The sequence below is a fragment of the Camelus dromedarius genome, chromosome 12, assembly GCF_036321535.1.
Source record: "Camelus dromedarius isolate mCamDro1 chromosome 12, mCamDro1.pat, whole genome shotgun sequence".
Classification (NCBI taxonomy): Eukaryota; Metazoa; Chordata; class Mammalia; order Artiodactyla; family Camelidae; genus Camelus; species Camelus dromedarius.
The window spans coordinates 1,792,387-1,812,724 of NC_087447.1; the positions used below are offsets into that span (position 1 = coordinate 1,792,387).

Below are 20,338 nucleotides of genomic sequence, written 5' to 3' on the forward strand. Positions count from 1 at the left end.
TGCTGAGCTCTTCCGACCTTGCTGGGCCCAGGGTGTGTGCCCACCCTGCTGGTGGGTCTCGATGGGGCCCCCCAGGAGGACTCCATAGGGGGATTGCCCTCTGTTGGGCCTTCTGCTGCCTGAAGCAGCCTCCACAGGACTCTCACTCCCACCCAGCACTGCCCAGAGCTGGGTAGGGGGCAGGCAGGGTGGCCCAAGGGTGTGGTGTGGGATGTGCTTGAGGTGGCGGCCCTTCCCCCGAGGGACAGCTTTGTTTGAGGATGGACACCACTGCTTCCTCCCGAGGGTCTCTTCTCTGACCATCTAGTTGCTTGAAAATGTCCTGTCACGCCCACCTCAGCCACTGCCTGGGGGAGCCCACCTGGCCGACTGCAGTGGAAGGAAGCCCAGCCACCCCTTGGGCAGGCTGCTACCCCGTGGGGAGTGCTGAGCAATGTCACCACGACCCACAAGTCAGTAATGACCTGCGTGTACATTAAGTTGACCTCTTGAGGCCATGAGGCCCTAGCTGGGCTTCATATGCCAGGGGCTCCTGTGGCCTCATTGGGGAACACTAACCCCAGCGCTGCACTGGGGGCTGCAGGGTCTCAGTGGGCCTGCCCCTTCACTGTCCATACTGGGGTGGTGGGTCGGGAGAACAGGATGGCCCAAGAAGCCCCCTCCATTTTGCTTCTCCCTGTGCTGCAAGGCCCAGGGGACATCCTGGCCAAGGCCTGGGTGTCACCTCCACAAGCTGCAATGTGGATTAGTGCCCAGGGTGCCCTGGACCCCGTATTCCTGGTGAGGCCCTAAGTGGGGTGTTCCCAAGGATGAAGGGTCCAGAGGCTGCACATCGTTAGAACGGGCCCTGTGTCCTCTCTGGGTCTCTGGCCTTGGCTGCGGAATAACCTGAACCCCGGGTTCCTGGGTGCAGCCCTGGGAGAGGGAGGGCCCTCTGGCCGTCCAGCGAGGTGCCCTGGCCTGTGGGCTCATCGCGGCCCCAGGGGGAAGGGCGCAGGGTGCCGGCCGCCTGGGCCCGGTGCCGAGGGAGTGCGGCCCGTCCAGGGCAGCCCGGGGTCTGCCCTCTGCTTCGGGGTGGAAGTGTCAGCCAGGACATCGGCCATCTGCAGGCGAGGCCAGGGCGTCACTCCCAAGCGGGCTGCCCCCGGCTGCCGCGCGGCCGACCCTGGCCGCCTGGAGGTTGGGACGAGAGTTGCGCCTGGGCCACGCTCTGCGGCACTCCGACTCCGCTGCCCAGCTGCCGGGACCCACGACTGCGCGGCCGGCCGCTTCAGGCCAGGACCGGAAGTGGCCGCGAATAGCGCCGCGCGCGTCGACGCACTTCCGTTCCTCGAGGCTTCCAGCAGGTGGCGCTGGAGCTCCAGGAACGCGGCGCTGGCCGACAGCCCTCGAGTATTCTGGGAGTCGCAGTCCTGCCTCCCTCCTCCCCTTATTTCCGGTCTCTTTGCGAGGGAGTGCGGCCGCTTCCGGGAGGGAAGGCTAGGGAGGGCAGCGCATGCGCAAAGGCCACACTCCCGACAGGCCTCGGGAGTAGCGGCTCAGTGCCTTGTGGGAGATGTAGTTCTTCAGGCGCCGAAGCCGCGGTTCTCGGCCGGCGGAGGACTCGGTTTCCCAGAGTGCCGAGCGCAGCCCAAGATGGAGGCAGCCAGGCTGCGGTGAGCCGGTAGGTTTATGGTGGGGAGGATGGCAGTGCCGTCGGGTCGGTCCTTGGGAGGCCGCTGTTCGCAGTCCGCTGCCCATAGCAGGGAGACTCTCGTGAAGCCCGGACCCTGGCCCACCCACCCGACTTGGCCCCAGGACTCAGGCCCCGGACACGGAGAGCCGGCTGGGTACTGGCCGAGGCCCTGGGCACGTAGAGTGGGAAAGTCAAGGCTCTGCTTCCCAGGGGAGAGAGAACCGTCAAGGAAGCCAGTGGTCCTGCTCCCTGGGACCTGGCCTGCCCATACCCCGGCCATGAGAAAACTCCGCCTCCGAGCCCCCCAGGCTCTCAGCCTGGACTCAGCTCTGCCCTCCACTGAGCGCGGGAAGTTCTCAGAGAACTCCAAAGACCCCGCATTCCCTATCTTGGGGCGCGACCCTGTCCCCCCGCGGCGTGTCCCACTGATCACGGGCGCCCCCGCAACTCCATGGCCAGGAATGCAAATTTAGGAAGCAGTTGTCTGGTTGAAACTCCAGCCTTGCCTGCAAAATACTGTATAACGGGCAGATTATCTCCCCTACTCTGGTCCTGCCAGCTTTAAAACAGGCACTATTGGCGTTTGCTTCATATCCTCTTTCTCTCCTGGAGTTGTTCATTTTGGGAGTCATGCATGGCTCAGAGGAATGGAGATCTGGCCTGTGTTTGACCTGGTACAGGGCACTCGGCCACTTCTGGTCCGCCTGGCCTGGTCCTCGGTGGCGCACGAGCAATGGGTAACCCCGGGCGAGGGAGGCTGGGTGGGCAGAGGGAGTTTGTGGATTTGGAGGGCTGTGCAGAGGGTGAGGGTGAGGCCAGGTTGTCCTCTGAGCCTGGACAGGCTTCACAGTGCCTGGTGACACCTGACCCCTGAACAGGTGTTGACATCACTACTCTGCTCATCTAGGGAGGGTGAGGGGTGTGTGGAGGAGAAAGGCCACTGGAGGGAGCTGCGGGGGCTTGCCTCTGCCAAGCAAAGCCTCTCCAGGTCACCACCAATGCTCCAGCTTCCTGAGAGCTTGACCCTCAGGTGCCAAGGACTTAGCTACAGAGCCCCCTGGAGCTCCCAGGGCATCGCTCAGCAATCAGGAGCAAGCCTCCTCCCCCAGGAGCAGGCCGATGCCCTGGTCTGTGTGGAGCCCTTACCGCGTGCCATGTGCCCCGTTGAATGGTTGATAGGCAGCCCTACTTGGCCAAGAGAGGTATCGCAGGGTAGAGGTTACTCTGGGCCCTAGGTTCAAGCCCTGGCCAACTGCTTTAACTACCAGAACCGCCCCCCAGCTGGCTGCCTAGTCGCTCTAGTTAGACTTAGCTCAAGAGGATTGAATGACACATCAGAGGACCAGCTTCTGGGCCTGGCTGTGTCGAGGGCTCTGTAAACCCAGGCCCACTTCCCTGGGTGGTCGCACCATTTCTGCACGTTCACTGTCTGGGCTCATGGTTGGCTCTCCCTTCCTGCCCTCAGCCAGTGACAGTTGAGCTGCTGAACAGAGCCGTGTCCGGGGCCTGTACCACCAAGAACCTTTGCCTGCGCTCGGCCCACCAGCAGTGTCAGCCCAGGCAGCCAGCAGAGAGGGGAGGTAAGAGGAGGGCTTTTGGGGTCGGGGGACATGGCCCGCCCTTTGTCGGACAGTTCTTCCTGCTGACTCTGCCCTGGGCGGTGGGTCTGCAGAAGGGACTTGTTCTAAACTTGTGCTGTTCTTGGGCTGTCTTGGGCTAGGTGTGGCGAGGCCTGAGGACACATGGCCAAGGCAGGGGCGGGCCCGCAGCCCTTTGGCTTGGATGTCGACGTGTTGCCTTCCGACACTGTCTCCCTCAGCGACTCAGACTCCGACTTCAGTCTGCTTGACGATGCTGAGGTGGAGGCTCTATCCCCAGGGGGGCTGCCTGGGGAGTCCCAAGGGGACTCAGGCCCCGATGAGCCCCCCTCGCCCCTCGGGAGCCTCCCTACAGCGGCGGAGCAGCTGTTCCACCTGAGGGGCACCAGCCCCACCTTCTCCCAGCGCAGCCATGACATCTTTGACTGCCTGGAGGGGGCGGCCCGGCCGGCTCCACCCTCTGTGGCCCAGACCGGCCTGGGTGATGATGGGGGCTTCAAGCAGCCGCTGACACCCTCCAGCCAGCCTCCAGCGGGGGGCCGGGGCAGGGCCAGTCAGAGCGCTGCCCCTCCAAAGGTGCCTCCCGTCCCCGACTACATGACCCACCCCGAGCGCTGGACCAAGTACAGCCTGGAAGACGTGGCTGAGGCCAGTGAGCAGAGCAACCGGGCCGCTGCCCTGGCCTGCCTGGGCTCCCAGAGCCTGGCTGCCCCCAGCGACTACACGCCCTCTTTCAACCAGGACTCCTCCAGCTGCGGGGAGGGTCGAGTCATCTTCACCAAACCCGTCCGACCTGGCGAGGACCGACCTGAGAGGAAGAGGGTCCTGAGGAAGGCGAGGGAGCCAGGCAGGGGCGCCCCTGGGAACCCAGGGGCAGTGGGCAGTGAGGGCCCTGTGGAGCTGGCCCACCTGGCCAGGCCTGAGAGCCCAGGGGCTGAGGAGTGGAGCAGTCCCCAGGGGGGCTTGCAGGAGGTGGGTGCGCCAGAAGGAGCAGGCCACTCTGGGTCAGTGGTCAGACCCCCTCTAGCGGAGACGGTGGGCTTCCATGGCAGCAGGAAGCGGAGTAGAGACCACTTCCGGAGCAAGAGCAGCAGCCCCGAGGCCCCGGGTGCTGAGGTCTGAGAGGAGAGACTGCCTGGCTGGCCTCCGTGTCCTGGGGTGGAAGAGTCTTGGGGCCGCACCTCCTGGGGACGGGAGCTGGCGGGCTGCCTGTAGGTGGCACCAGTGGCCTGGGCTGGGGCTGAGGCAGTTGTGTTGGGAGCAGAGACCTTGCTGAGGGTGGGCACCAGGGGACGGCAGAAGCCCTGACCCAACCACTTGCCCGTGGGGACATTAAAGGTTTTGGGTGTCTGTCAGGCTGCGTGTCTCTGTGCACACCCGCTCGCCCCAGAAACCGTGGCTGGGGCTTCTGCTCTCCAGCCCACCTGGGCACCTGTCCCCGCACTGGAGCCTCTAGAATTAATGTCGGGCTCAGAAGGTTTTGAAGTCATGCTCGCATTCCTCATCGGCAGAACTTCCCTGCGGGGCTGGGGTGACCCCCTCCTCAGTCCTCCAGCGCTGGGCTCACGGCCGCTGGGGTGTAGCCTGTCCCTTCGACGGGCCTGCAGACCACAGGGCTGGGATCTCAGGGTGTGGATGTAACAGGTCCGAGGAGGCAGAGTGAGCCGGGGCGGGGTGGTGGCTGCCAGGTGTGTGCCCTCTCCCGCTGTGGCCAAGCTTGGCCCTCGGCTTTATCCTGCCTGGGCTGTGCGTCAAGATGACCTGTGTCCTGCGACCACATCACCAGGCCTGCTGAGCTGCCGTGTGCAGGGTAGCGAGGACGATCCCCTCAGGGTGCCGGGCAGGCAGATGGGAACAGGCACAGCTCTCCTGTGACTGGTGGTGGGACTTAGGGGTCAGCCAGCCTCCCGCTGAACTCCCCGGCCGGCCCTGCCCCTGCTGTCCCTTCCCCAGGACTCGAGGTCCCCAAGGAAGGGAGAGACCAGCCCGGCTTGTCCAGCTAGGGGGAGTGCAGGAGCCCAGACTCCGTCCCCACAGGGTAGGAAAACCCTCCGGCCTCCTGTGCTTTACTGAACTGGGGCCTCCCAGCCATGCCAGGGAGCACTCTGGCCTCGGGCTGCAGCCAAGGTGTGCGTGTGTTTTCCAGGGTCTATTTAAGATAAAGCACCTTTGGGTGGCAGTGGAAGCAGGTCCTCTTGGGGGCAGTGTCCCACGGCCACTGCCCAGGCTGGACAGTCATGCACACGCTGTGTGAGCTGTTGGAGGCGTGTAGGGTGGCCACCGACATGCACAGTGACTGCCCAGCCCTGGATCTCAAAGGACAGAATACTAGCATTTCAGAAAAAGATCAGTCTCTTAGCGGCACCGCGGGTTGGGTGGAGGACAATGTAGGCCCCGGGGCAGTTCCCCGCCTGGCAAGAGGGGCCCCCGGCAGGTGCTCAGTGAGTGTCTGCTCTCCTGGCCCAGGCTGGCTGCTTCTGGACAGGATCCGGGGCTTCTGCCCACTAGGAAGATGGCCCGCCACACACCACTGCTCTCCCAGGCCGAGGGACGTCCCGGAAAATGCCAGGCAGGGCCAGGAGCTGTTCCTTTTTAACAATGGCACAAGAGCCATGTCCCGCTGGTGGGGGGTGGGGGCTCCACTGGAGGCGGGGGGAGGTTGGCATGTCCATGGGGCCCAGGATGACCAGCTAAGCTCCAGGCCTACCACGGGCCTGGGGCTCTGGGAGAGGTGGGCCGTGTGCTGACAGTCCAAGAGGCTCAGGTATTCAGGGGTGGCCAGCCAGCCTCTGGGTGCTCCCTGCTGCCTGGGCCCCCTCCGTGTTCAGCCGGGGCCTGTGGGCTCCCACCGCCGAAGTTCCGAGTGTCTGGTGGGGAAGGGAGGCGCCTCCTCAGCTTCTGGGTGCCCGGGGGGCAGCCCAGGGAAGAGGGAGGTAGGCTGCTAGGAGGCGAGCGTGCAACATGGTAGCCCTGGCTGGGGGCAGGGCCGGGGAGGCAGCCCAGTAGGGGGCCAGTCAGAGCCCCAGGCGTCGTCAGAGTGGCCGCAGCCTCGCGCCCCAGCCAAGTTGGTAGGCTTCGTCAGAGGGACACCTGCCCCACCCTGAGAACTTTGGCCAGCCAAGGGCCAGCAGAGCCCTGGGCCTGTCCTTTCCCAGGACAGGACGGAAGCAGAGGCCTAGAATAAGGCAGGGGACACAGCCCAGTCCCTCGTGCTCCCCTGCCCTCGAGCCCCCCAGGACACCTGGGGACAGATGCACTTACTCCAGTAGGCGCTGCCCCTGGCCAGCACATCGGCCATGGAGGAGAGGAGCACCGTGCAGTAGTTGACCTGGGGGAGGAGAGGCCGAGCCCCGCCCTCAGGACAGCGGCGCAGAGACCCCTCCCCATCCACGCCCCTCCCCTGCCAGGGCCCCCACTGCCCTCTGGTGGCTGGGTGGCTCCAGCACGGTGTGTGGGGAGTGGACGGGGAGGGGTCTTAAGTTGAGGACTCTCACCCCCCGAGACTGGCAGAGTGGCAGGGTCTCCCCATCAGGGAGGGGGAACTAGTACTGAGCCCCCAGCTCCCCCTCCCCGCCCCAGCTTGCCTGCTGAGCTGGCGCTAGGCCCCTGCCCGCCACAGGAGGGCGCTCTGGTTTGCCCGCCTACCTGTGACTCCAGACGCTTGACCCGCTTTTCTTGCTCTCTCAGCCCCGCGAGGTACTTGGCTACTGAGTCCACCCTGTGGCAGAAGCAAGTGGGCAGCAGGCCGCTGGTGGCAGGGGCGTCCCTGTTTGGAGGTCCTTCCCGTCCTCCCCCATCCCATTGCCCAGGCCCTTCGGGTGGGTGTGGGGTCACTGAGCCTCTGTGGGTGCCTGAGTTAAGGGTGCTCTGGACCCTGGGGGCTGGGTGCAGGGCACAGTGGGGGCGGGGCCTCTCCAGCAGTAGGGGCAGGCAGGCAGGAACCTGGGTCTGCAGGGAGGGCTAGAGAGGAGAAGCAAGGGGGCTTTCCAGCCCAGGACCCGAGAGCGGGAGGGACACCACGAGTGTTGGCCCGCGTTCCCCAGACGCCGGGCAGGCCAGGCCCCAGAGAGCCCTGAGCAGGGCCGGGAGGCTGCGTGCGGAGCCACGTCCCTGCCCCTGTTGGCCCAGCTCGGATCCTGTGACATGAGAGGGCCCCATGCAGCTTGAAGTCAGCCTGAGCCCAACAGTGACCCTGACAAAGGTCCCAGTGTCCACCAGCTCCAGGGTGCTGCCCTCAGGAGGCGGGCCCGCACCAGCTGGCCGGCACCTCCCTGCAGCCTGCAGGGCCACCTGCGTCCACCCTGAGCAGCGCCCTGGGCTCCGCGCCCCCGCCGCGCACCTGTGCGCCGTCTTCCGCAGCAGCTCCTCCCCGCTGTCCTTCCTCCGCTTCTCCGTCTTGCTCAGGAAGTTCTCCTTCTGAACTGCCTCCCAGGTGACCATCTTCTGGTCCAGGGGCTCCGGCAGGTCCCTCTCTGGGAAGGCCGGGGCAGCCTCAGGGGCAGAGCCCGGGCCGGGCGGAAGGCGCCCCCCGCCGCAGCAGGCGCGAGGTGGCGGGCAGAGCCGGCCCAGCTGCGGGGGCCCTCGGGGCCCCGCCCCCGCCCCCGCGCCGCGCCCTGCTCCAGGCCTCACCCAGGCGTGCCCGCTTCTGCTCAGCCTGCTTCCGGGAGACCCTCTTGAGCACCAGGCTCAGGTGGCTCAGGACGATGAAGGGCGGCGCCAGGGCGGGCCGCTCCTGGTACTCCGCAATGAGGTGGTAGCGTTGGAACTTCCAGAACGTGTCCGCATTGCCCTGCACCACCTGGAACGTGTAGCTGCGGACGGGCGTGGGCGGCGGTGGGCACCAGCCCCATGTCCCTGCCCCGTCTGCGAACCCGGAGGAGCCCCCACCTCCTGTGGTTTCTCTCTGTGGGCTGTGTCTAGAGTGGGCCTCGCTCATCCAGGGTCGTCCATGGCCCCTTCTGCTGCAGCCTTCGCAGACCCGGGCCGACCTCTGGGAGCAGAGGTGGCAGGGAGGAGGGCGGCGGTGGGGCGGGCGCTCGGGAAGGAATCACCCCCCACCATCACCACCACCACCACCACCACGCACGCTCACCCACCTGCCTGCCCTGCACCACTTCCTCGGTGCCCTCCCCTCCCTCTGCCTGCACTCCAGGCCCACCCGAAGGGGAGCCAATGTTTTGGGTTGACACCCCACATCCAGGCCTCTACCGGCACAGGTCTCAGCCCCTTCTGGGGGCGGAGGGGCCAGCAGGTCTGGGCCAGGGGCTGCTGGAACCAAGGGCATTGGTTGCCGGGATCACCAAGCCCCCACGTGGACAGAGCAGGGGCACAGCGGGCACCTGAACATGGCGATGAGTAGGTTCATGAGCAGCACGTTGGTGACCAGCAGGAATGTGACCAGCAGGAGGATGACCAGCCAGTTGGCGTAGAGGTTGGGGCAGGAGGGCGAGTCCTCCAGGAGCAGGGGGTGCACGGAGCAGTTCACGCGGGCTTCTAGGTGGGGGGGAGCGTGAGCTGAGTGCAAGTGCCCTCAGGGGCCCAGAGCTTTGTCCTGGGGTCGAGGCCGCCCCGGGACAGAGGGCCGGTTGGGCGAACAGATCTGTGGTTTCCCAGCTGGCCTTAGCACTCAAAGTCCCTGTTGCAGGACACCCCTGTCCCCATGGTCGGCCTGATGGTGCTGGTCCCACCTCCCCACCTCTGCCGGGCCGAGGTCATGGCCAGGGCTGCAAGCTCTGGAGGCCTGCCTGGAGGACGCCGGTTTCTGCTGGTTGCTTCGTAGGTCACCCCCCAACCCCCACCACAAGGCTCTGCTCAAAGCAGGTTTAGGGGTTGCTGGTGGAGTGTCTCCTGCAGGACTTCTCAGGGCCTTTAAAGCACTAATTCCAGCCACAGGACTCAGCTGGGGGCAAGTCTGCCCCATTTCCAGAGCGCAGGGAGCCGGACCACCCTCCACGCCTGTTGCCGCAGGCACAGTGGGCGAGCTGCCCGAAGCACGCTCTGGTTTCTGGTTGGGGCGCGGCGGCAGTGAGCGCCCTGGTCTGAGCTCCTCCTCGCACCAGGCCAGCATCCCTTAGGGCCCCGCAGGCCCCAGCTCTTGCCTCCATCCCTGCAGGGCTCAGGTGGCTCAGCCCTGGACCCCCAGCCGCCCCAGGAGCAAGGAGGAAGGTGCAGGTGGAAGCCGGGGTAGGGAGCAGGTGGGATGGGGGGCCCAGAGTGCGGGGCGCCTCTCCAGCAGGAGGGGACTTGTGGCCCTGGTTGCTGCCCTCCACTGGCAGAGTGTGTGCGTGTGTGTGTGTGTGTGTGTGGACCCACGCACATGCCTGCACGTTGGACTCCTGCTGTGAGGGCCCCTCCCAGGCTTCGTGCTGTGACTGAGTCCGGGTGGCACGGGGCTCTCATCTCCGTCTCCACGCGTGCCTGCGTCCCCGGGCAGGCCGTCCTGAGTGTGTTCCACACGTACCCTGCCGCCGCCCGCCTGACTCTGTGACCTTCCGCTCTCCCTCCAGAGCCCCTAGAGGCGGGCCGGGGCCAGGCCTGGAAGGGTGTTTGTGAAGCAGTAAATCTGTCCGGCTCATGGTAACGAGATCCCTGTGTCTCCCCTGTGACTCTCAAAGGCGCCACCAGGCCCGGCTGGGAAATAAGTTGTCCTTGGGGCCTGGAGCCCAGAGCAGGAGCTCTGCGTGGATGCTCAGCCCCGCTCCCACAGGCTTGTGTGCAGACAGGGGGCAGGGCGGCCCACGGGACCGGGACCAGGACCGGACACAGGCTGGGGGCCTGCCTTCCCCCTCTCCCACCCTGCAGCATGGTGGGCTCACACAGAGCAGCCAGGCTGGGGGGGTCACCCTGAGAGGCCAGCAGGGAAAGGGAACTGCCCGGGACCCTCGGGGAGCTGGCCCCGGCCTGGCCCTGATCACAGACTTTCCACTGTGGGACTTAGTCTGGCAGCCACAGGGGTGCTTCAGGCTTGGACCCCTGGGAGTCTGCACTCCCTCTGTCCTGCCCAGGTGTGCCACACCAGCGTTCCCCCATACCAGCAACCCCCACACCCCTGCCTGGTCCTGAGGGTGCTTGCCTCACTCCCCTCCTCCTGGGGACGCGGGCAGTGTAGGGGTCACGGCACATTTCCCAGCAGGGGCCATATGGTGAGGGTGGGAGGCGCTGGAGGGCAGGCAGGTTCTGGTTAAATTAATAGACTGGAAAACTGAAAACTGATGCCCGTGGATAAGCAAACACTGAACATGGCACGGGGGTGGAGGGGGTGGTGCTGAGAAAACAGCCGAGGAAATGGGCCTGCAGAACAGCCAACCCAATTAGGAGGCAATTTCCGTGACCGCACGGCCCCCTCCCCATCCTGCTGGCCTGTTTGCTTCAGTCACGTCCTCATCCCATTGGCAAATATTTACCAGGTCGTGGGCGCTGACCTGACCCCATTAACTGCAGTGGCCTCGGTCAGGCCTCAGCGACAGCGTGCCCGTGATCGCCCTGTGGGCCCCGGTGGCCTCAGTCTGACACCGGCCCTGGTGAATGATTCCTCCACCCCGGCTCCCCACCCCAGGAGGGCCCCATGGGGCTGCTGGCCCAGGCCTAACACTGGGCCCTGGCTGCTGGCTCACCTTCCTTGAGGGCTGGTCCCCTCTCCTCCTCACTGAACCCCAGCAGCTCAGGGCCTGCACAGGTGTCCCACCCCCACCCCAGGTCTCCCCGAGTCCCCACCACTGAACCACTCTGCCTTCCACGCTGTGCTGACTTGTCGTGGAAAGTTCTCCGAGCTGCCACCAGCCACCAGCCCCAGCCCCGAGCAGGGGCCGCCCTGCAGACACTCACACCCTCAGACAGGCCACATATACCCCTGTTGGGTGGGTCCCCCCAGAAAACAAGGATGCCACCAGGAGTGGCCTCCCAGCTGAGTGACCTTTCCGGCAGGCAGGTCTGGGGCTGGGTGTGGGGCCAGTGAGTACACAGGGGAGGCAGGGAGCCCTGCTGCCCAGCAGGGGGCCAGCCGGAGGAGCCCAGACCCCAGGGGTGGACTGGCATGTTCCCCTCTGCGTCCGTAGTGCCAACCTGTCCCTCCACCTGGCGAAGCCTGTCCCCGGCCTCCCTGCCAGGCTGCCCTCTCCGTCGGCCGCCTCTCCCCTCCTGGTGTCTCAGTCTCCAGCCTGGGGCCCAAGGCTGGGGCCTCCACAACTGACACACGCCAGCCTGGAGCTGTACCCTGGCTGGCCCTGGCCCCGGGCAGGTGCACGGGCCTCAGGGACGTCCCTGCTCTCAGCTAGCACCAAGCCAGGATCTCACATGACTCCCAAAGGCCCCTCTCAGGGGCCACATGTCCAGGGCCTTAGGAACTTCCATGGACTGGCCTCGGTTCACTACACCCTGGGGTGGGGGTCCTACTGCAAAGTGGCACAGAGGAGCCCCTGGCCCGGCGCCCGGCGTGCGCTGACCATCGATCTCGTCCAGTGGGATCTGTCCAAAGATCTGCAGGTACGGCCTGTAGAGCACGCGGCGGAAGATCCACTCGAGGCGGCCGTCGTGGGGGTGCAGCAGCGCCTGGGTGGTCACGCCGTAGGCCACCAGCCACACGCTCAGGAAGAAGAGGAAGAAAAAGACGTCCTTCATCTCCACAGGGGGGTTGGGGGGAGAGAAGCATCAGCAGCCGCCTGGCCGGGGGGCCGTGGTGCCCCCAGCCCTGGGCGGGGCTCACCATCCGCTCCACGATGATGATCTTGGGGCCCAGCTGCTTGTGGATGGCGAAGATGTGGATGAGCCGGAGCGTGAACACCATGAAGTCGATGGCGAGGACGGTGCGGCCAGCCTCGAACACCGAGGGCAGCATCCTGGGGGCGGGGGACGGCAGGCCGGACGGCTACAGGGGCCAGAGGGGTAAGGGGGCCCCCCCCAGGACACACAGCCCCGGGGGCCGGGGACGCATGGGATTTCTGAGGCCAGAGTGAGTCCACCCTGCCCCCAGGCCCCCGGCTGGCCCCCAAGGCCTCTGGGCCCCACACACCTGCAGGTGACACCGACGATGAACAGGAAGATGGCCGCCATGTCACACTTGTTCCAGTTGTCCTCCACGTAGAGCGTGAACTTCTTCAACAGGTGCGTGTCCTCGTCAGTGAAGAAGCCCTGGTGGGGGCGGGACAGTCCTCGCTGGGGACACCCCCACCCAGACCAGGCCGTGAGCGGCAGGGAGTGGGGCTCGGTGGGCCGGGCCCACCACCCACCTGCCGGATCTCCTCCAGCACCAGCGTGAAGACCCAGAAGTACAGGGCGATCTCGGGCCCTGACGGCCCCTGGGGAGGCGGCCTGAAGTCCACCAGCAGCACGTGGGCGAACAGGAAGAGGAAGGTGAAGTACATGGCCACGTTGCCCAGAAACACGGTCACGGGCGCCCCCCAGAACTTCCGCCAGCGTGTGAGCAGGAAGGCCGCCCGGGGGCCTCGGCCGCTCCGAGTCCTCGGCGCCTCAGCCAGCTCCTCCACCCTGCGCCACGGAGGGGGCCACGGCCAGGGGTGAGGTGGGCGGCCCAGGCCCCCGGAGCCTCGCCTCTGCCCACCGTCCTCTGGGCCCTCACCGGCTGCCCGGGCGGCAGAGCAGGCTCTTCTCCGTGTCCAGGCTGTCCAGCTCCTGCAGGTCCTCCAGTCCTGTCCTGAGGGAGGCCTCCTCACTGGGAGCACAAGGGACCCTCAGGGCCATGGGAAGGGCACCCAAAGGCATGCACTTGGTCCGAGCGCCCGGCCAGCAAAGGCGGTGCTGGACGCACTGAGAAGGGACACAGGTGGAGGTGGGCATAGGGCCACAGGGATGCTGGACTCGGGGGACCCAGACATGCCGCCACCAGCACCAGCATGCCCAGGGCCCCCAGTGGCTCTGGCAAGCCGGCTGACGGACCTGAAGGTGATGAGGTTGGTGTAGACGAGGGCCGGGCAGAGGAAGGCGCCCAGCAGCCGCAGGACGGGCGTGCCAGAGGCCATGTCCCCCCACCAGATCTTGGTCAGGAAGGCCTGAAATAAAGGCAGGGCTGTGGACCCCCCCATCTCCACACCTTCGCCCCACTGTGTACCAGGCCTGCCTGGCAAGCTTTGGCCAAAGCATCCCCCACCCCGGCCCTGCCTCCCAAAGCCCCGCAGCCTCCATCCCAGTGGGGAAGAACGTTCCATGGGGGGACACCAGGCTCGGGGGCGGGGATGGGGAAGGGCATAGCTGAGGAAGTGGCATTTCTGCGGAGACCAGAGGTGGAGAAAGGGGCAAGTGGGAAGAGTGGCGGGCAGAGGGAGCTGGGCGGGTGCCTTCCCGGAATGCAGCAGCCCCTCCCGGGCCCCCACCCTACACAGCCGAGATGCGGGCAGCGAAGCGGGACAGCTGCCGGCCAGGGGAGGGAGTGAGGGAGGTCAGCTGGGCCCCTCCTGTCTGCCTGTCACCGAGCAAGACCTGACGGGGCCTTCCCGGAACAGACCTCCTCCCCCGTGTCCTCCACCTGCCTCTTGTTTGTGGAAAACTTTGGCCTCCTAGGCCTCCCCCACGGTCCAAAGAGTAAAGTTAATCAGAGCAGTGAGAAAATGCGGAAAGGAAAACAGGCCAGCAAGACACAATTATAATAGCTCAGCCATTAAACAGAGTCAAGGGCCTTGAATTCCTCCTCAGGGGCTGCAGATACTATTCTGAGCCACGTCCTTGGAGCTGTTTTGCAGCTACTGAACCCCCGCCAGGTGGAAGAAGCTAACTGTGTGCTGCTCACCAGCACGGGGACCCCAGACCGGCTGGAACCAGAGGGCTGGTGATGCTGACCCCCGATTCCCTCTCCACCAGCCAATCAGAAGAATGTCCACGGGCTGAGCGTGCACCCCACGACCCCCCTCCCTCACGCTGTCTTCAGCCTTCGGGATAGGGGGTTCGGGCCCTTCGAACACTAGCTTCCCTGACTCCTTGCTTGGCACCTGCAGTCAACGCTGAGCCTTCCTCCACCATAACCCGGGGTCAGTAGACTGGCTTCCCTGCGCGCGGGCGAGTGGACCCCAGCTTGGCTCGGCGACGTGCCACCCGCCTCGCCCCCACCAGCCCTCCCCGAGGCGGCCGCTCACCTGCACGCCATCGTGAGCGAAGAAGGCCTTGGTGTCGGCCTCGGCGGCCAGGTGCAGGCAGGTGGTCCTGCTCCAGCCGCGGTTCCGGCGCACCAGCAGGGCGAAGGCGCGCTCCTCGCTGCTGCCGTAGCACTCGGAGAACAGGTCTGCCGAGGGCGCGCCGCTGCCACGGTGCCAACGCCCGGCCCCGCCCGGCCCCCCCCCCCCCCGCCTCGGGCCGGGCGCTTGCCCTGTGCCCACCTCCCAGGGGGCTGGTGAGGCCGGGGAGGGGCCAGCCGGGCCTGCGTGCCACTTGGAGGCTGGCCGTCCCCGCCCGGCCTCCCCCGCCAGGGCCGTGGGCGCCTCCCTCTCCCCAAGGGTCCCCGCCCGGCCGCAGGGCCCAGTGCGTGCCTGAGGCCTGGAGCTGCAAAGCCATCACCCGGGCCCGTCGGCCCCTCTGTTAGGCGTTTTGGGCCCACCTCCTCCCCTGGCTGGAGCCCACGGGCCCAGTGGAGCACAAGGCCACCCAGACGCCCGCCACGTCAGCCAGCCTGACTGCCGCCAGTGGCTCACCCAGGGCCAGCTGCTCGTACTTGGCCTCGCGCTGGGTGCGGCCCGCCTCGGCCTCCGTCTCCAGGTGGGACATCTCTTTGAGGATCTTGCAGGCGGCCAGGGCGGCTGCCACCCCTTCCTGGCCCTGGGAGACGGGGTCTGAGGAGGCCGGCCCGCCTCCCCACCCTTCCCTGGGGACCACCCAGGACCCCTCCGGATAGCCACTCACCATGGCCCAGAAGTAGGTGGCCATCTCATGGCGACTCAGCAGCACGGCCCACAGGAACAGGTCCCTCCAGGGGTTCTCGCTCCTCTGGTTCAGGTCCAGCAGCCATTTCTGGCCCATGGGCCGCCTGGCCGGGGCCCTCTCCTGGAGGACAGGGACGTCAGCCTGCAGCGGGGGTCCCCGCCTGCCCCTCAACGGCCTCACTCACCGCCTGGTAGAGCCCGCGGCAGGCATCGTGCAGGAAGTCCTTGAGCACGCGGGACACCTCGTGCAGAGAGAAGGCGGGCGGCCCGGCGGGCAGCTCCCGGGCCTGCTGGGAGCCCAGGCCGGCCAGCGTCAGCCGGCCCTCCTCGTGCTTGCGCTGCAGCAGGTCGAAGAGCAGGCTCCTGGGGGGGATGCAGCGGTAGAGCTGCTCCAGGCGCCCATAGGTCAGGAAGTCGGCCACGTCGGCGCCGTTGTCCACGAAGAGGCGCACGAACTCGGGCTTGTTGCTCACCAGCGCGTCCATCAGCACCTCCTCCAGGTCGCGGGACTGGGCCACACCAGGGGGAGGGTGAGAGGGAGCCGGGGAGCGGGGTGACCACCAGGAGGGCCGGCACAGACCCCCAGCTCCTGGGGACACAGCCTGTCCCTCTCGGCTGGGCCCAGCCCACCACCCACAGTAGTTCAGCCCATCCTGCCTTGGGGAGCCAATGAGTGAGGTCGCCTCCATGAGGTGCCCTGGCCTCCCCTGACCCCCATGGCCCAGCTGGGCCAGAATGGACCTGGCCAGTGGCCCTCAGGACACCACCTGCCCCCAGACCCTCGACACAGCCGCTGCCCAGTGCTGGCCAGAGTCAGGCCACCACCTTCCACTCCACGTCCCCATTGAAGATCTCGTTCTTGGCGATGTCCACGTGGTCCCAGGCCATGGCCAGCTTCAGCTCATCCAGGTAATCCTGTGCCTCCTGGCTGTGACTCTTACAGGCTGCAGGCAGAGCAGATGGAGGGCATGAGGGCAAAGCCAGGAGCCAACCGAGCCGGTGGGCACCAGGTCCCTTGAGGTGCATCTCCTAGACACATGGCAGCTGGAACGGTGGCCTCGTTAGCACCTCTGGGTGATGGCGGGAGGCACAAGACATCGCAAGACCCCTGGGGCCGATGCTGGGAGCATCAGGACCCCAGTGGGGCCCCAGGGATGAGCAGAGTAGGGGAGGGAGAAGGCAGCCTGTCTGGAGGAGCCCCGCCCTCAAGTGTGTCCCTCTTCCTGCCTGGGCCTGTGTCCGTGGCCAGCAGTCAGCCCCTGAGTAAGTGTCTGTGTCCAGTAAGAAGCACGTTGAGAGCTATAATGGCAGAGACTCTGGAAAATATATATGATTTTCATTTCACTATGTATATGTGTATGTACATGTATAACTGAATTGCTTTGCTGGACTCCTGAAACTAACACTGTAGATTGACTACACTTCAATAGAAAACAAGAATTATTTAAAAAAAGGAAAAGAAGCACATCGATTGACAGCCAAAAAGTGGGGACAAGCCAAGCGTCCATCAACAGGGAAAGAGGGAGACAAAAGGCTATACTCAGCCTTAAAAAGCAGCGAGGCCCTGACCCAGGCGACGAAGGAGATGACCCCAAAACCTCGTGCTCAGCAAGAGAAGTCAGACCCCAAGGCCACGTCGTGCGTGGTCCCATGCATAGGAAGTGCCCTGACTAGCCAAATCCATAGAGACAGGCAGTAGTTCAGCAGTTGCCCGGGGCTGGGGGACGTGGGGAGTGACTAACGGGGGTCTGTGGGGTGATGGACATGCTCTGGAGTCAGTGGTAAAGGCTTCACACCCTTGTGAAAATACTAAACCCACTGAATGGAACGCTTAAAGTAGTCTTCAAAACTGTGATAAAATGTATCTAATGTAAAACGTGCCAAATACGGACTGTCTCATGGATTTGCACGTCATCCTTGCACGGAGGCCTTGGTGGTCTCTGTGTTGCCCCAGTTTTGTTACATGTGACGCCAAGGCCAGCACTGACTGGTACACACACACACACACACACACAAACAGAGCAGAGTGTGGCCGTCCCAGCTGTCCCGGCCACTGTCAGCCCCCGAGTGGTGGCCCTGCCCCAGGTGCAGGCCCCCGGGAGGCCCAGGCCCAGGCTGGGGCAGGGTGTGGGAGCCGCCCTTTACTGGGCACAAAGCCCTGGGCTTGGGGTGAAGGCCTCCCAGCAGGCCAGCAGACAGGCCCTCACCTTTCACCAGTGCCTTGAGGATGACGGTGTCCAGTTCCTCAGAGCCCTCCTGCTCGAAGTCATGCACGGTCAGCAGGTGCGGGTGGGAGGTGATGTTCTGCAGCTGGGGGACACAGGACAAAGGCCCTGAAGAGGCCCCCGCAGGGTGTGTGGCATGTGATGCTGTGTCCCCCCGTGAGAAGGCAAGCCCGCCTCCCTGTCCACCCGCGCCCGCTGGGCCCAGGGCAGCCCCATCCACAGACTGGGGCTCCGCTCCGAGGGGCCTCCGCTCTGCGAGGGCCTGAGCGAGCGGGGGTGAGCCTGGGGGCTTGCAGCAAGAGGGGCTGGGCACAGAGATGGCACTGCAGGGAGCAGGGACAAGGGCCTCGACCTCCCTAACTGCAGTCTCCGTCCGGGCGGCTCATACCAGCTCTGTCCAGCGCACGATGTCCTCCCAGGAGAAGTGCTCACTTGGGAACTTCTCTTTAAACTGCTTCTCAGCTACCTGGGGCACCAGGAGGTGGGGCTGGTTCATCAGGGCAGCGAGCACGTCAGCGATGCCCCCTGAGCCCGCCAGGATCAGCCACGGGGCGGCCTGCTCCACAGCCCTGGAAATCCTCTGAGGCGGGCGGGGAGGAAGGGCCGACCCTGAGCAGCTCCAGGCACGGAACCTGTCCCGGAGGGGCAGGCCCTCAGGGGGCCCCCACCTGCCACCTGGCCCTACCTCCAGGGTGCTGGGGTCACCGTTGACCAGCAGACAGAGGACGGGGATCTCAATGCTGCTGGTGCCTGCGGATGGAGCACGAGGGAGGTCCACCCAGGTGCTCGGCAGGCCGAGTGGAGACCCTGGGAGCCAACCTGGGCGGTGACTCCTCCCCTGCCCCGAGCCTCAGACCATCATCCTGCCATGCTTCTGGGCAAATTCCAGCTAGAGGCTTTTTCTAGTGAAGTGTGGGCTCCAGGCTGCCCCATCGCCAGGGACAGAGACCCCAGCCCCACACCCCACCATCTGATATGGCCACTTTGTGGCTATTTAAATGGGAAGGTAACGTAAGTGATGTTGGCCATTTGGTCCCTGGCCACACCAGCCACTGTCTGGGTGCCCGGCATCTCTCCCCATCAGGACAGAGAGCTCTGCTGACGGCACCGCCAGGTCATCGGAGACCCATGGAGCACATCGAGGATGCAAAGGAGGGTCACTGGTCAGTTTCTTTTCCAAGCAAACCGGAAATGAGACTTCAGATGTGAAGCCCCTCAGAGAAGCCTGGACCTGCCTGGCCTGCAGTGTGGGCGGAGCTGGGCAAACGGCCCAGGGAGGACCCGGGGCAGGCGGGACCACCCCACCCTGGAAGGCGCCTCCAAAGGCACCTCCTGCTTGAATGCTGAGGACAGGCAGGGTGCGCAGGTCACGGAACCGCATCTGTGTGGCTTTGGTTGTGTTTTCATTTTTAAAGAACCCTAAGTTGACAAATAGTTCATATTGTTTATAAATATCATAAGCAATTAGATATCTTGTTTATAAATATTAGTTGTGCTCCAGTCCAAGGGCAAGTCCAGCTTTCAAGCCGGCCACTGGTCACAGTGGTGCCCATTCCTCGGGCAACACTGCCCCCTGGTGGCTCATACCTCATGGCTGGTGGTGGGAAACAGGCCTCTTAGAACTTGCAAAGCTATCTCATCTTCCCAAAGCCCGGGACCACACCCAGAGCCTCTGGGTAGGGGAGCCCCACTGGGCACAGACCTGCAACCTCTCTGCCTCCTGACGGAAATGTCACCGCCTGGCAGGGCTACTCCCCCCAGATGCGCCCCCATTGCCCTGGCCACAGCTCCCCACACCAGGCCCCCAAATGGCCCAGGTCTCAACACTCTAGCAGCCTCAGTGCCTTCAGCCTGGAATGCCCTTCCCTGGCCGCCCTGGAGGTCCTTCCAGCCCTGCCCACACACGTGCCGCCGTGCTCCCTGGCGGCCTCCCGGGCAGCCGGCAGGGCCTCACCCCCATGGCAGGTCCTCTGCTCCGAGATGTGCCTCTCCAGCCTTAGCCGCAGCTCCGTGGGCCCGTCGCCTTTCCCAGGGGGCCCCGGCTCCACCAGGATGAAGTAGGCGTGGTTGTTGTCCAGGGAGCAGAGGGGGCCCTGGCCGCCACCTTCGTCCATGGGGTAGTGGACCAGGCTGTCCTCCTGGGTCCCCCAGGCGCACTGTGAGACCTGGGCCCCCTCCCCCAGACAGAGGGAGGGCTGGGCAGCTGGTGCCAGGGGCCCAGGGGCAGGTGCAGGGAGGAGACCCTCTAGACAGAACCCAGGGCTCCTCTCACGGGCTGCCTGGGCCTCCTCTGGACTGGCCTTAGGCCTCTCCCCCAGTTGAGAGTAGAGGCCACATGTCCAGGGTCGGTGGCCAAGCTGGGCATTTGGGCACTGATCCTGTGTGGAGTCCTTGGAGCCCAAGTCCCCCATCCCAGGTCTGTGCTGGCTGGGAGCCTGACAGCCCCTCCTGAAGCTGTGATGCTGGGCGATGCTGCCACCTGCTGGCCGTGTGCTGGGTGCTGGGCACTGGGCTCCAGGCTCCGCCTCCTCCCCCTGCTCTCCCTCCTCCTCCTCTTCCCCTCCCCCTCACCCCTCTTCTGGGCGCTAACCTGGGCATCGTCCAGAACCCGACGGTGCAGCACACGGCCCAGCGAGGCGATGCCGATGGCCACCACGCGAGACTTGGTGGACGTGCTGGCCAGTGAGTGGTCGCGCACAGCCTGCCCAACGTGCCGCGCGAGGCCCACGCGGAGCGCGCTGGTCAGGATCCAGGCACCTGGGGGCATGGGGGCTCACTGTGCCCGCAGTCCCAGGTCCTGCCCGGCTGCCGCCCAGGATCCCGCCTGCCGGCAGGGCGTCTGCTGGGAGATGGCCCGCCAGGGGCCGTCCGGACAGAACAGGCCATGATTCTGTCCAGTTCTCCTGCTGGATCAGGACCCAGTCCAGGTCCAAATCACAGAGCCCTCAGCCCAGTCTGGGTCATCAGCCTTTTGTTCTT

The 20,338-nt window shown here is 65.4% G+C and overlaps 2 protein-coding genes and 1 long non-coding RNA gene across 8 annotated transcripts; 2 read left to right on the forward strand and 1 right to left on the reverse strand.

The window, feature by feature from the left end:
- Positions 1 to 66: 66 nt before the first annotated feature.
- On the forward strand, positions 67 to 4,628 carry TSSC4 (tumor suppressing subtransferable candidate 4). 2 transcript variants are annotated; one of them, XM_011000164.3, is made up of 3 exons: positions 67 to 1,663; positions 3,141 to 3,255; positions 3,396 to 4,628. In XM_011000164.3, exon 3 carries the CDS (start codon positions 3,418 to 3,420, stop codon positions 4,393 to 4,395), a length of 978 nt encoding a protein of 325 aa, XP_010998466.2. In that variant the 5' UTR covers positions 67 to 1,663; positions 3,141 to 3,255; positions 3,396 to 3,417; the 3' UTR covers positions 4,396 to 4,628. The 2 variants fall into 2 exon arrangements, with proteins under 2 accessions (XP_010998466.2, XP_064348067.1); XM_064491997.1 differs by lacking the exon at positions 67 to 1,663 and having other exon boundaries at positions 1,673 to 3,255.
- A 979-nt stretch (positions 4,629 to 5,607) lies between these two features.
- On the reverse strand, positions 5,608 to 19,785 carry TRPM5 (transient receptor potential cation channel subfamily M member 5). 5 transcript variants are annotated; one of them, XM_064491995.1, is made up of 21 exons: positions 19,314 to 19,785; positions 18,045 to 18,109; positions 17,748 to 17,825; positions 17,342 to 17,444; positions 15,960 to 16,078; positions 15,320 to 15,643; positions 15,115 to 15,255; positions 14,907 to 15,030; positions 14,355 to 14,500; positions 13,165 to 13,277; positions 12,848 to 12,940; positions 12,498 to 12,756; positions 12,281 to 12,399; positions 11,975 to 12,107; positions 11,715 to 11,889; positions 8,613 to 8,766; positions 7,903 to 8,084; positions 7,613 to 7,745; positions 6,919 to 6,991; positions 6,535 to 6,601; positions 5,608 to 6,140 (listed from the first exon to the last, which is right to left on the reverse strand). In XM_064491995.1, exons 1-21 carry the CDS (start codon positions 19,768 to 19,770, stop codon positions 6,034 to 6,036), a joined length of 3,165 nt encoding a protein of 1,054 aa, XP_064348065.1. In that variant the 5' UTR covers positions 19,771 to 19,785; the 3' UTR covers positions 5,608 to 6,033. The 5 variants fall into 5 exon arrangements, with proteins under 5 accessions (XP_064348065.1, XP_064348064.1, XP_064348062.1 ...); XM_064491994.1 differs by having other exon boundaries at positions 12,848 to 12,922; positions 17,748 to 17,939; XM_064491992.1 differs by having other exon boundaries at positions 17,748 to 17,939.
- LOC135322623 (uncharacterized) lies at positions 15,571 to 17,019 on the forward strand. The gene is made up of 2 exons (XR_010383280.1): positions 15,571 to 15,634; positions 16,078 to 17,019. It is a non-coding gene; the product is annotated as an uncharacterized LOC135322623 (long non-coding RNA).
- Positions 19,786 to 20,338: the final 553 nt, after the last annotated feature.